This window comes from Siniperca chuatsi, linkage group LG16 (genome assembly GCF_020085105.1).
Source record: "Siniperca chuatsi isolate FFG_IHB_CAS linkage group LG16, ASM2008510v1, whole genome shotgun sequence".
NCBI classification, from domain to species: Eukaryota; Metazoa; Chordata; class Actinopteri; order Centrarchiformes; family Sinipercidae; genus Siniperca; species Siniperca chuatsi.
In genome coordinates this window covers 19,078,167-19,091,374 of record NC_058057.1, presented here as the reverse complement: position 1 = coordinate 19,091,374, position 13,208 = coordinate 19,078,167, and the positions used below count along the sequence as shown (strand labels likewise).

At 37.6% G+C, this 13,208-nt stretch overlaps 1 protein-coding gene across 1 annotated transcript; it reads right to left on the bottom strand.

Annotated features, from left to right (window-relative positions):
• Positions 1–1,976: 1,976 nt before the first annotated feature.
• slc35f6 (solute carrier family 35 member F6) lies at positions 1,977–10,075 on the bottom strand. Its single transcript, XM_044170037.1, has 6 exons — positions 9,872–10,075; positions 7,446–7,518; positions 6,568–6,739; positions 5,941–6,156; positions 5,539–5,649; positions 1,977–4,119 (listed from the first exon to the last, which is right to left on the bottom strand). The coding sequence occupies exons 1-6, from the start codon at positions 9,946–9,948 to the stop codon at positions 3,632–3,634; spliced, it is 1,137 nt and encodes a 378-aa protein (XP_044025972.1). The 5' UTR covers positions 9,949–10,075; the 3' UTR covers positions 1,977–3,631.
• Between the last annotated feature and the right edge of the window lie 3,133 nt (positions 10,076–13,208).

Here is a 13,208-nt window from a genome sequence, read left to right as displayed (position 1 = left end):
TTGCTTTGGTAACCGGACTTATTTTCACTTGTTTTGCATTGAATACCAGGTTTAGAAATGTCTTTATTCAGCAAAAAAATAAATAAAATAAAAGCTACAAAAAAGAGCATTTGTGTGCTTGAATACTTGAAATGTTTCAGGAGATGCATTAAGGTCGGCCAGGCTGATGCAGAGCAGAGCATCTCACCCTGCAGCTTCAATGCTTCAACATCTCGGCCAAATCAATCCGCTGCTGTTTAACGCAGCGTGGAAAAACGCGATTCATCAGCCGAGAAGCTCCAAACAGCAGCAGGTCTGCAGCTGCAAAGCAGTGGCGTTGAACGTCCTGAAAACGTGACTGCATCAACAAATTAGAGCCTACACAAGATTATATTCAAGACTAAATAATGATTGTGTATTAAATGTAAAAAAAATGAGCCTATTTCTGCACAGGGATTGTTAGGGTGAAAAAGAAATAAAAAGTAAGATGGAACTTTCTATCTATCTATCTATCTATCTATCTATCTATCTATCTATCTATCTATCTATCTATCTATCTATCTATCTATCTATCTATCTATCTATCTATCTATCTATCTATCTATCTATTTTAGTATTTCACAGGCTTATTTTTTTAACAGCAGATCAGACCCAGGGGAGGACTGATCGGGACAAATTTGTCCAGAAAACAGCTACTGGAAATGTTTTTCCACGCTGTCCCAGGAGCGTATTTTCTTTGCTACTTTGGCTTATTTTCTTTCTTTCTTTATTTATTATTTTTATGTCAGAGGCTGTAGATCTTGATCCAGTTGTCTAGCTGCACTATAAACACATTTCCATAAAATGAAATTTTTGCTTCCCGTGGCTTATTTCTAAAATCATAAACAGCTTAAAATTTAAAATAAAACTGGCTCGACTTTTAAATTCAAACTGTCCCTTAAAGAAAAAAAAATCCTAGCCTGTATAATATTTCTGTCTGGTCTGTGGTGAGCGACCTAATCCTGCAAGATATAGTCTCAACATATAAGTTGATTTGCATATATATGTACAACGGAGTCATTGTGCCTTTTGGCCATGCTGTTGCCGTAGACAACATAATGTAATGTCTTTTTTCCTCACTACATTGACAAGGTAGCAGCTCATAACCAAAAGCAGCCACACACAATGGAGAGCTGCGTTTAATTTTCTAGCAAAACTCTGCCATCTAGCGGCCATGTCGTGTTTTACTGTGACAGACTGTCTGTGTGTGTGTGCGGACGTTGATTTTGGACTGAAACATAAAGTAACAAAAAATACAATAAAATAAAATACAAATAATATAAATTAACAAGGACCCACAATGGTTCTCTTCTATACAGCCAACAGCCCACTAATTAATGAATTAGATACATTATATATATAAGATTATGGTAAGCCATTTTTTTTTTGTTAAAATAATTTTAACCTTGTATAAATTTGTCTGTAACTCTTTACACAGGCATATCAAATAAAAACAACTGATAGTTTATGATTTTGTTTCAAAGTCAACAATCATCTGTTGCTGATAGTTTATCGGCAATGACATTAACTTCTTAATCAATGTGTTCATGTGGCTAATTAACATAATCCAATGTGTATTTGGTCAATTAACACATTTCCCTTCATCCTGCTCCCGGACGGAGCTGGACGGGGGTCGTGTGTGTAGATCTCAGGGGACTCCTGGGTTTAACCTTTGACCTCCAGTAAAGCATGAGGCCGGTCTTTAGGGAGGATGTTGGCTTGACTCAGGAAGTGAAGGCAGGTGTCAGCTGCTGGTGTTGGGACTGATGGGACTGGTGGGACTGGGCCCTTTTACTGGCTGTTCACTTCACTGAGCTGGTATTTTTTTTTGCTGCTGAACTTCAAAGTCAGACTTTTGTCATATTTTCATCACAATTTTGTCTGAAGTTTCACCTTATTAGAGCCAGTGTGGAAAAAAAACTTATTTCAAATTAAAGGGTATGTATATTTAACACATATGCATTTAAACACCATCATTTTATAGTGTTCAATATATCAGCAAGTATACAGTATAAAGCACAGAAAACCAGCAAATTGTCACAGTTGAGAAGATTTGCTTGGACTAAAAACCAACGATAAATTGATCTTTCTGTCGATCAACTAATTCATTAATCGACAAATAGTTTCAGCTCTAAACATAATATTGTAAGCATGCAGCACAAACATGTTTTAAGACTTTGTGTGTTGTTTCATAAGTGTATTTTTTTTAAGCCTCTCTTTTTGTCATTACATTACATCAGCTCACACCCATTGACTGTAGTTTTGTCAACACAGGCCTGAGTAAAAATTCCATTATGCCATTCAGCAATTCTGATTTAAAGATAGTTCCCTTTTTTTCTTAGACTACTAAATAGAGAAGGAGAAGCAGGATTTACAATAACAAGTGCAAATCACTTGGTATAGGAGCTCTGACTTTTTGACACACGTCCATCTGTAAAAATAAATCAACACAAATAAAAGTCTAGAGATCAAATACACAGACATATTTTTTTAAAACTGCTATCGCTGTTGTGCCTTCACAAGGCAGTGAATTGGTATTCAGTGCACAATCTCCACATTGAAAACATTTTGGCCTAATCACACTTTAGTCAGCAACATTTAAAAAAAAAAACATTCTTAAAACAGATCATGAGTCAACAAACATTATCAGAAACAATGTGACAAAGATCCATCTATTAAAGAAAATCTGCATAAAATTTCAAAAGGATGTTGGCATTCATTGTAATCTTATGTAACAGTAATTTTTATAAACCTGTGTTTTAGTGATTTAGCACTAAGTAAGTTCAAGTTCCTTTCTTAAAAATAAAACAGGAGCAAATGTTGAGACCAGCTATAAATTATTTTTTGTTTTGTTTCAGAAGGACACAACTAAACTGTCCTTTTCTAAACTGAACGAATCCCTTAAAAAAACACATTATTGTAAAAAAAAAGCTCCTTCAGACTGCCCTGTCTACCGTCTGATTATTTGAAGGAATAGTTTAACAATTTGGGAACTTGTTTGCTTTCCTGCCCTGAGTTAGATGAGGCGAATAATACTGCTCGTGTGTGTATATGCGCATTTTCCCAAAATGTTGAACTATTCCTTTAAAAAGGTGGGGTATGTGATTCTGGAGAAATCCAATACCATGACAAATACCATGATATAGAGAGAACAACGACACAGCAAGTAATGTTACTAACGTTAGCTCAGTTGTGGGTTAGAGAACTGTCCCTACAGCTGTAGCTGCGAAGCTGACAGCCAGAGAGGACGAGACAGTTTCCCAGAGCCAGCACAGCAGCTCCAGACAGCAATACTCACAACTCTCCTGCTACTATAGCTAACATCACAACAGCAGCATATCTTGGCAAACTAGAAAGTAAGCTGAATGTCCGTGGGCAAGTCATTTAACGTTACCTGACACACCTGTATTGGATTAGAATCACATACCGCACCTTTAAGAGAGCTTGCACACTTCCTCATATTACAACAGGGTGTGAGGTCAGTTAAAATCTGTGGCATGAACAAAACAAATATTTAAAAAGACACCATCACTGACAGCATATATGAAAGGTGCAGTGTCTTTGACAGACAGTCCAGTACATCTGTGCTCAGTGTGTCGACTGTTAACAAGTTTTAGCTCTCATCGCTGGCCTGCACCCTGCTGTCACCCAGCAGTCTCTCTCTTTCTTCTGGGCTGTTCTCTTCCTCTGTGTTCACCATCGCAGCGCAGTACGGTATCCTGGCCAGCAGGGGGCGGTGCAGTCCATTGTAGAGTGCTGTACCCAGCAGCAGGACCAGAAAGCCCAGCACCTGCAGGCCCTGAAACTGCTCCCAACCCAGCGCCAGGCTCACCGCCCAGATGACCAGCGTGCGCAGGCTGTCCAGCACCATGCGGGTGGTGGCGCTGATCTCTTTAGTGACGCTGATCCCGGCAAAGTTGAAGAAGGCGATGCTGACCGTGTTGCCCAGCAGAGCCAACATGATGAGAGGCTGGTGCCCGATCTGACAGAAGGCGTCCAGCGCATCTTCCAGGACGTGTCGAGGGTTGTTGCTGAAGTCGCCAACATGGATGAAATACATCGGGATGAGAAGCAGCGAGAGGATGATGAACCCAAAGAAACCTGGAAATAGAGAACATAATATAAAATGACCTGTTACAGTAGTTCCCAACCTTTTTAGCTTGTGACCCCTTAAAATCAAGTCTTTTTGCAACCATTCATCACCGTGTGCGACCAGTTCAACCAAAGAGTGATTTACCTTGCTGTATTTTAATAATGGTTTGAGTCCTGAAGAAGTAAAACTATTCAGTTATTCACAAGACAAAAGCAAAGATTAGAGGAAAGTCTGAAAAAATAAGCATAACTTTGGTTAACAGAAATATGTTTTTCCTGCTTTCTTGTCTTGTTATTAATTTCACAAACCCTCAGATTTATCTTGTTAGCTAACCACTGGCCTATAATTAAGGGCAATAACATAATACAAATGGCAGACATGAATTAAAAACAGGTCATAAAATAATCAAATGGCCAAACAAAAGAGTAAAAAATTTAAGAATAATCGTAGATGCCCTTTGGCCAAATATATTTTAAAAGGTTATTCAAAAGCTGCACCGATTGAATTTTCATGTCCACCTGAGGGGAGCAGAACATGTAATAAACACAACAATGACACATTATTAACATATAAAGTTGTTGTGGCACCAAACATTTGCCCATTTACACATCAAGCCGACAGAACAAAATGATCAGTTGCAGTTTATGTTTCTGGCCACCAATATTCTCCTTTTAGCTCTGTTTTGGTCTAATTTAGCTGCTAAATGCTCCACCATATTCACCGCTGTTTGGTGCCAGGCAGGTAGCGTACAGTTGTTTACAGTTTTGTTTTAGAGCTTTTTCTCTAAAAACAGCTGCCTGATGCTGCTAGAAACAAGAGAGCTGAACCAAAACGGTAAAGCTGCTAAACTAAAATGACCTGAAAAATCCTAAAAAGCTCCGTAGAGCTGAGGGGAGCTGCAGAGTCAGGTGATGATTGTCTGTGAGCATTGCTTTTCACATTAAGCATACTCATTTTATCCATTGCTAATGTAAAATAATGATTAGTGCAGCTTTAACAATTTCAATTTTAGCTTTTAAACAGTTCCTGTATTTGTCCCTCAGTACTACTCCTACTTTCTTCCTTTGCACATACTGTGAATCTAATGTTACTATCACAATTATCACATTTACGTCCTGGATAATTATGTTAAAGGATATTCTAAACTCAACAATACTCTATTGTAGATATTTCTATTTGTATCTGTTTGAAAACAATGATAAAACTACTCTATCTGTTGTTGTTACTCTTTGGCCTTTGCATTCCTCATTATTTACTCAGGAATTTGGCTGCTTGTGTACTTCTTTGTCCTACAAATCCATCACAAGGTTCATCACCAATATCAGAGTTTTAGGTCAAAATCCTTTCCTTTTGGCATTCTTGCAAGAGTGCAAACTAAATGGATAAAACACACGTTACATGTAACTGCAGATAAACAACTGCTGTACCTTCAGTACCGACAGCCCGAAGTGGATGGACGTCATGTTTGTAGACAAACTTTTCCTCCAGGACCATCTGCACCGAAACAATGATCTGAGCCATGATGATTAGAAGGTCTCCTGCAGGACAGAAGAGAGTAGGGGTGTTTAATTTATGGATTTTAGGAAGGGAAAAAATATTATACTACATTTTCAGTGTAGTTTCATGTTGTACTGAGGGTGGGATTAATTTTACAGGTTTGAGAAGCAGATAAGTTTCCTCCTCTACTGTATCATAGAAAACATTTAACCAAATAATGGCTACACTTAGTTTTATCACTTTTCTTGCTGTTGTCCTGCAACACCATGGATTTAATACAGAGTTGATTACCGCAGAAAATAAAGCACATAATGACTAAAAATCCACCTTACCTGTGATGATGTCACTGAGTTTGTGTGTGTCGTCTCTGTGCCCGCTGAAGAAGTCGGAGAGGCCCACTATCACCAGGCCCATGATGGTGATGAGGATGCCGAACCACTGACTGGGTGCCAGGCGTCGCCCCAGGAACGCCACAGAAAGCAGACCAGTAAAGATGATGACGGCTCCACGCAGCATCTGGAAGCTGGAGGCGCTGGTCATGTTGAGAGCTGGACACCGAGAAAAAACAAAAAGGGTTTAACAGGACAGACACAAGTTAATTTTGTACATTTATCGGCTTGAAATACATGCTTTCTTTTAAATGACACATCAACAAGCAATTCATACTGCCCAATAAAGCAGGAAAAGCAGAGGCTGCATAATGCAGATAAAAACAACATTATCTTTGACTCAATTATCTCTCTTCCTGATGAAAGGATTCTTTAAAGAGAAGTAGATAAACTATTCTGTTTGTCTGTGTCAATGTGACTTTACATTTGACCTTTGAAGGGCAGAATAGATCCGGACATATAAAAACATATGAGCACTTTAAAGAAGCTTATGAGCGATATTTTCTACCTAATTAAAAACTTTTTTCTGAACATTTAGCAGATGAAGGCTAAAGGTAAAAGGTCACTTACCAACATACATGATGGAGGTGGCCGTCATGTCACACATGGCGGGTGGGAAGAAGAGGAGAGGGTTGAAGCTCTGGCCCGGGTTCATCCTGGGCTCTGGGCTTCTTCTGTCATGGCAAAGCAAGATGTAGAAGACGACAAGACAACTTAACTCGCCCAGAAACATTCCCACCGCCTGGATACAGAGGTGGACAGACAGAGAGACGGGGAAACCGATTATAATTTACTTTTTGACTTTGGAAACAGCAGTTGAGAAAACAATTACTGCTTGGATTTTGCTTTTGACAGAAAATTTAACAAATGTATTGTTTACAGAATAAGTTACTTAATTTTCAAGAGGGTCCTGAGAAGTCAGCAGCTCTTTAAAAATGTTGCACTTATTTAAACAGTTATTTAAACAACTTAAATATGTTGCACTTATTTAAAGTTTAAAGACATACATGTGCATCTATGGTCTGTGGTTAATAGGACTGACTGGGTATCATAAAAATGATCAATACTAAAGCTGATACATCTGTGCTGATACTTTACTTTGAGTAGCTAATAGAACTATATAAACAAATTTTTCTATTAAACCAGATGATTTTGCCAGTTAAAAAAAATGAGCCCAACTTCTCAAAAGCGCAGTGTTGTCTAAACACAAGCAGCTGTGTCAGAACTAAACTAAAGTTGGCAAAATTTTGATTTAAATCAGGAACTATCTAATCAATGAAAAAGTAAACATCATGACTAATTTAACCAGGCTACTTGGCAGTATTTGATAATTATGCTAGAGACACATTTTGTACCAACAAAGAATTGCAGAGCTTTCTCTGTCCGATGTGGTGCGGAGTGAAAATGAAGTGCTATACAATACTGTCACTTGCAGTTTCTGACTTTACCTGTACAAACGGGTGAGAGAACATATGTTTAGGGTCGTCATGGCAACCCTTCGCTGAGAACATGTCAGCCCATCTGTCAGACAAGAAGACGTTATTAATTTAATTATGGATATTTTACACAACCAAATATACATAAAAAACACCAAAATGAGACAGGCAGAGCTGCAACGACAATTATTTTAATTCATTGTCCTTTTTTTTAATGACCAAACTATAATAGTATATAATATATAATAGTAAACTGAATATGTTTGGGTTTTTTGGACTGTTGGTCAGACAAAACAAGCTATTTAAATACATTGGGCTGTGGGAAATTATAACAGGCATTTTCCACTATTTTCTAACATTTTCTAACATCTAACAAGTAAGATTAACTGAAAATAAAAATAATTTCAGTTGCAGATTTACATATCACAACTAAACTAAACTACACCCACTCTATTCCCCCCTATTCTGCTTTTCTCATTGAATGCATTGATGATGCATTGGTTTCACTGTGCTATTCTCATAAAATACCGTACAGTCAGACAAAATGATTTAATGAAGTTGCTTGTCACTCGTGAAGTTAATGAGTATTTAAGTATAAGCATAAACCACTGACTTTATAGACAGAGAGTCAGAGGAAGCATGACCAGCATGTGAGCGTCCTGTCTGCTTCAATATGCAAGACAAGGGAATTGGTCCTTAAAGGTGATGAGACAGCACTTCTTTCAAATGCAACAACTTCTGAGCTCATCAATACAAGACGGAAACTAGACTGGGTCTGTTGACTGATCCAAATCTGCTGAGACTCTCCTGTTTATTTGTGCTCACTGTGTTTTGGATTAAATATCTTCATATGGTGCATGTTTGCATGAAATAAAAGAGAGAACTTGCACCAAAACTATCAACCTATGAGCTGTAACTGATCTGAGCTGTAGGGCTTTAAAACCAGTGAGGCAGCGCTGTGACGAGGCTGGTTTCAGGTGACTGTAGTGAAACCTTACCTGTTAGTTGCTATATTCTCTTCCTCTTCTCTAACATGACACAGCTTGTTTCGTATGACACATTAGCGCTACACAAAGCATGCAGTTTTGTTCAGCTGACAAAGCCCACAAAAAGGACAGAGAAGTGTGTGTCAGGCAGTAAAGTGGAGACGTCACAGATTATTGAGGAAGTAAAAATGAATGAAATGCTGAATTTCTTGTTTCACTCAGCTTCTCAAATGTGAGGATTTTTACAGTTTTATATATCTGTAAATTGAATATCTTTGGGTTTTGGACTGTTGGTCGATCAAAACAATTTCTGAGGTCTGGGGAGATATAATAGGGCTATTTTTCGGATGTTTTAAAGAGTTTAATCAATTAATTGAAAAAAATAATCTGCAGGTTAATTGATAACGAAAATAGTTGTTTGTTGCAACCCTGAAATAAATGAGGAGTCATTTCAGGACTGAAATGATTAGTCAATTAATTGATTTGTCAATTGACGTCAACAATTTTGAAATAAATCAACTGCTTAAATCATTTATCAAAGGAAAATGCAAAACACTGACTTTCTCCTGCTTCTCAGATGTGACGATTAGCTGCTTTTCTCTGTTTTATATCATTGTAAATTGAATATATTTGGATTTTGGACTATTGGTTGGAGAAACCCAGCCATTTGAAGATGTCCCTTTGTGGTCTAGGAAGATATAATGGGCATTTAACACTACTAAGTTTTTAAGACCAAAGGTTAATTAAAATGATGGTTCGTTGCAGCCCTAAAATATATAATGACTCATTTTTTAAAAGAAGGCTGAACCAGGCTGTTATTTAACTTCAGACAAAACATGAATGCCTGAGTCACGTGCTATCAAAGTAGATTTGTTTAACACAGATAGCTCATGATAATGACTTACAGCTGCAGAGTCCGTTTACTTTGCATAAGTGTTGTCCCTGTAACATTTGACTTTAGATAAACCTGTTTAAAGAGCCTTTCCATCCCATCAGCAGTTGCTTCCTGGCAGCAATCTTGTCAAGTTTGTCAATAACATTGAAAAATCTTTACTCACACGCAAATCAGCTTCCTGACAAGAAGGAAAATGTAGCTTCTCTCACACAAACAGCTTGAAAAGGATGCTTATATAGCTGTAAAGATATTTATATTATATATTAGCTTGTAAAGCTAACAAGCCATTAGCTTGTTATTTAGCAGCTAACGTCATTTACAGATACAGTAGCTTCTCTAGTTACAAGTTGATAACATGCTAATACTCTGAAACAAAAACGTAATAAACGCACTAGCTCGATTAATAAGCTAAATAAGCACTAGAGTTAACGTCCATTAACATTTTGTGTTGAAACACTGGTCTAGCTGTTTTAGCACAGTGTGATTCTCCTACAGTGAAATTAATTATAAACACATGACACCAGTAGAAAAACACAACGTTAATTAAATCTACTCACTTTGCCGATAATGTGTTGATAGAGCCCGTTGTGAGCATAAGTCCCGCAAGGAACAGTTGGTATTTTGTCCAAGCCATGCTGGACGAGTGAATGGGAAAACAAAACCGGGAACAGGCGACCACCAAGTTGTTTTTTGTTCAAGGAGAGACTCAGGTTGATAGTCTCGCTCTGTCCGTGGGATCGCCTCTGCCTGTAAACGCCACATGACTTCTCAGAGTCAGCTGACCGCTGTGCAAACTCAACGCTGCCTTCATGTCCTGTCGGGAATAAGGGAACAGAACACGCCAAAGGCTAATGGCTAATTTTAATAGCCAAATTCTACATACAGAAATGTAAACCCAGGGCTCCTCCCTGTATTTGAAAAAGAACCGAAAAGGTAGACTACCTTGATACGATAACTAAGTTCTCCCAAAAATTTTAAGGCTTTGAAAAATGTTTATTTATAACCTTTGTGTTAACCTTATATATGTTATGCTCCATTTGCTCTTTTGTTGTGCCAGCCTGTACCCCCTGGCTAAGTTGTAAAGTTTATTAAATAAAAAAAAAGAGGGACACCTAGTGAAAGAAATTAATTATGCTGTTATAAACTAGAACAACTGTAGGCCTACTGGACATCATTGCTAGTGTAATAAAAACAATATTAGTATGTATTTGTGAGTTCAATATGTAAGTAAATATCAAAATAACTAACTTTTTTTGGCTGAGGTACAAAGTTCATTCTTGTTCATTCAGTAGATGTTCTGGTGCTTTTGATCATGTCACATGATCTTCATCAGTAGTTTGCCCAGTTCTAATGAAATTGTAGATGTTAAAATTTACAATAATTTAAATTAATTCCTTTAACTTCTGAAAGTGCTATGAAAAAATGGAAATTTGAAGATCTACAATTTCACGACAAACTCTTATCTGTTGACTAAGATCATGATCAAAGCCTCAGAATAGCTACTAAATGGACATTGTGGTGAGACTTTTTTTTCTCAACTAAGTATTATTAGTGCACTATTTGTGAAATTTGATGAGTTATATGCAGTAAATTGATTTGTTATGCTGGCAAAAATCTTACTAGTATGACGGGGTTGGATCAGGACCGTAGCCACATAAAATCCACCTTAAATATAACCACAAGTCTAAAACTGTTTGTCTAATAATCTTAAAATTATTAATTAATTAATTATTATTATAAATAAAGGAGTGGTGAGCCTTTACGTTTGCAGCCTCTTCATACTAAAATACAAGTCTGTTTTATGTCTGCATTTAACTAAAACAGGAGTTTACTAGGGGAGAGTAAAGGCAGCATGATATGCAGCATGGATAAACAGCAGGGGGAGTCTGAGACCAGATAGACCATTTTGGATTGTAATGTGGGACCACAGTACATTTTCCCCTCTGTGGCCTCACATTGCTTAAAATTAGAACATGCACTCCACTTTCCACGAGGATGCTCTCCCTTAGTACTTATGAGGTCAATTTTGGGTTTTTCAAAAGCTACAAATGAAAAGTGTAAAAAAGAAGGTTAATTTCAAGTTGAATTAGAGATGTGTATTACAGGTTAATCCATATGTGCCATAGGAGATACATTCTACCACAAGAACATGAAAAAAAAGAAAAGGCTTGTTATGAGCTCTTTTCCTTGTTCCACTTCTTTGGTGTTACAAGGTGCTAAACAGGATTCTTGGTGACTTCCCAGACTGTTGATGAGATCAAGGAGTCATCTGCTCAGTGACTCCTTGTGAAGTGTCTCATCTCTCCTCTCACTGCAGACAGCAGTAAAACCTCTTGGCTCCCACCACTTAACATTTAGTCATCATAACTCTGTTCAAGTGCTGTCATGAATGCAAAAAACTGGGACTGTCTTGTGACTACAGTAGTTTTCCTACGTGCATGTCTCATAGAACTGGGACATACTTGTAATGAAGATTCCTGGTGATTAGACTGGTTAAAGTGCTGGATCATTTTACTGCAGCAGGACAGTGGCGAAAAGTGTCATTTGCAACAAAAAACAGAAGTTTATATCTTTACTACAAGGGATGCAAAATTATGAAATCAAACTTAGAACATCATAATATTAAGTCTAAAGCCCCACATATTGCAATTGGCATTGAACACCACAATATGTATTTAAGTGAGGGGATCTGCAGGCTTCATACTCTGGGCATAATGGATATCTGTACCAAATATCATGGCAATCCGTCCAGTAGTTTTCAAGACATTTCAGTAAGAAACGCATCAACCTCATGGTGGAGCTACAGTAGATGTAAACTCAAGGGATCACCAGAGTCATTAGGAAACATCTTCGATGGAAATCTCTCTCTGTTGAGATATTTTAATCTGGACCAAAGTGGTGGATCGACGAACCGACCGACCAACAGACCAACTGCCATCCCTAAAAAAAAAGTAAATGGTTTATCCTGTTGGGAGCAGGATGGAGAGCAAATTTAATGGAAATTTAATCAGATTATGAACTATCACGTGCGCAAAGTTGACATTTTCACTTGAAGGTGGCACAACAGAACCCAAAATTTTGAGTTACAAAAGGAAAAGCGTTCATCCTCAGCATTAATGTGCCCATTCGATTTTAATATTTCTTGTGAACAACAAGAAGAAAGTAGTAGTTCTTAAAATGTCTGGTACTCAAGATGAACCAACAGACAAAGAGACCCACCAACATTGGCATCTATGGGTCCTGCTCCTATGGGTGGGCAGATCGATACCTAAAGTACCAATACTTGTTTTGAGTATCGATACTTGCGTCAATAGAATTGATACTCAAAAATGGATCTATCTCACATTAGATCACATTCTGGACACATTAATACTTTTCTTTAGTACGCTCTTTGCTTCTATGCTGCCGTTGTGTGCGTACACACACCTCCTTAGTTCAGAGAATTCACCCGGTAAACATTTTTTATTTATCATTGAAAACTGTATTTTGACGTACATGAGTGATTCACAGAGAAGAGTAAAAAGAAAGGTCTGATGTTTGGCAAAACATTCAGTGGCAAGAACATGACATGATGCTTACATGCATTAGCAATAATAAATAATGAATAGTAATACATAATTGTACGTAATAAGTATCATATAGTGAGTATAGCCCTGGTATTACTTAGCATCAGATCAAAATCATATTCTGTGGTATCGTCCACCCCTAGCTGCCATAGCAGACAAATCTATTTCTATTCTATTAGTACTTCTTCTCCTGTGTGACGTGATAGTGAGCAGCTGTAACAAAGAGTTTCCCCTTGGGGATCAATAAAGTCTTTCTGATTCTGATTCTGAAAAGTAAGGTGAGGATCAGCTACTCCATGCTATAATAACCATTCATTAAATCCAAGTA

What these genes read in the sequence shown, in the direction of transcription:
- slc35f6 (XM_044170037.1), bottom strand. Translation starts at nt 9,948, where the DNA reads ATGGCTTGGACAAAATACCAACTGTTCCTTGCGGGACTTATGCTCACA. An exon ending in ATCAACACATTATCGGCAAA is followed by an intron (nt 7,519 to 9,871) that starts GTGAGTAGATTT and finishes CTTGTCTGACAG; the next exon opens with ATGGGCTGACATGTTCTCAG. An exon ending in ACTCAGTGACATCATCACAG is followed by an intron (nt 5,650 to 5,940) that starts GTAAGGTGGATT and finishes TCTGTCCTGCAG; the next exon opens with GAGACCTTCTAATCATCATG.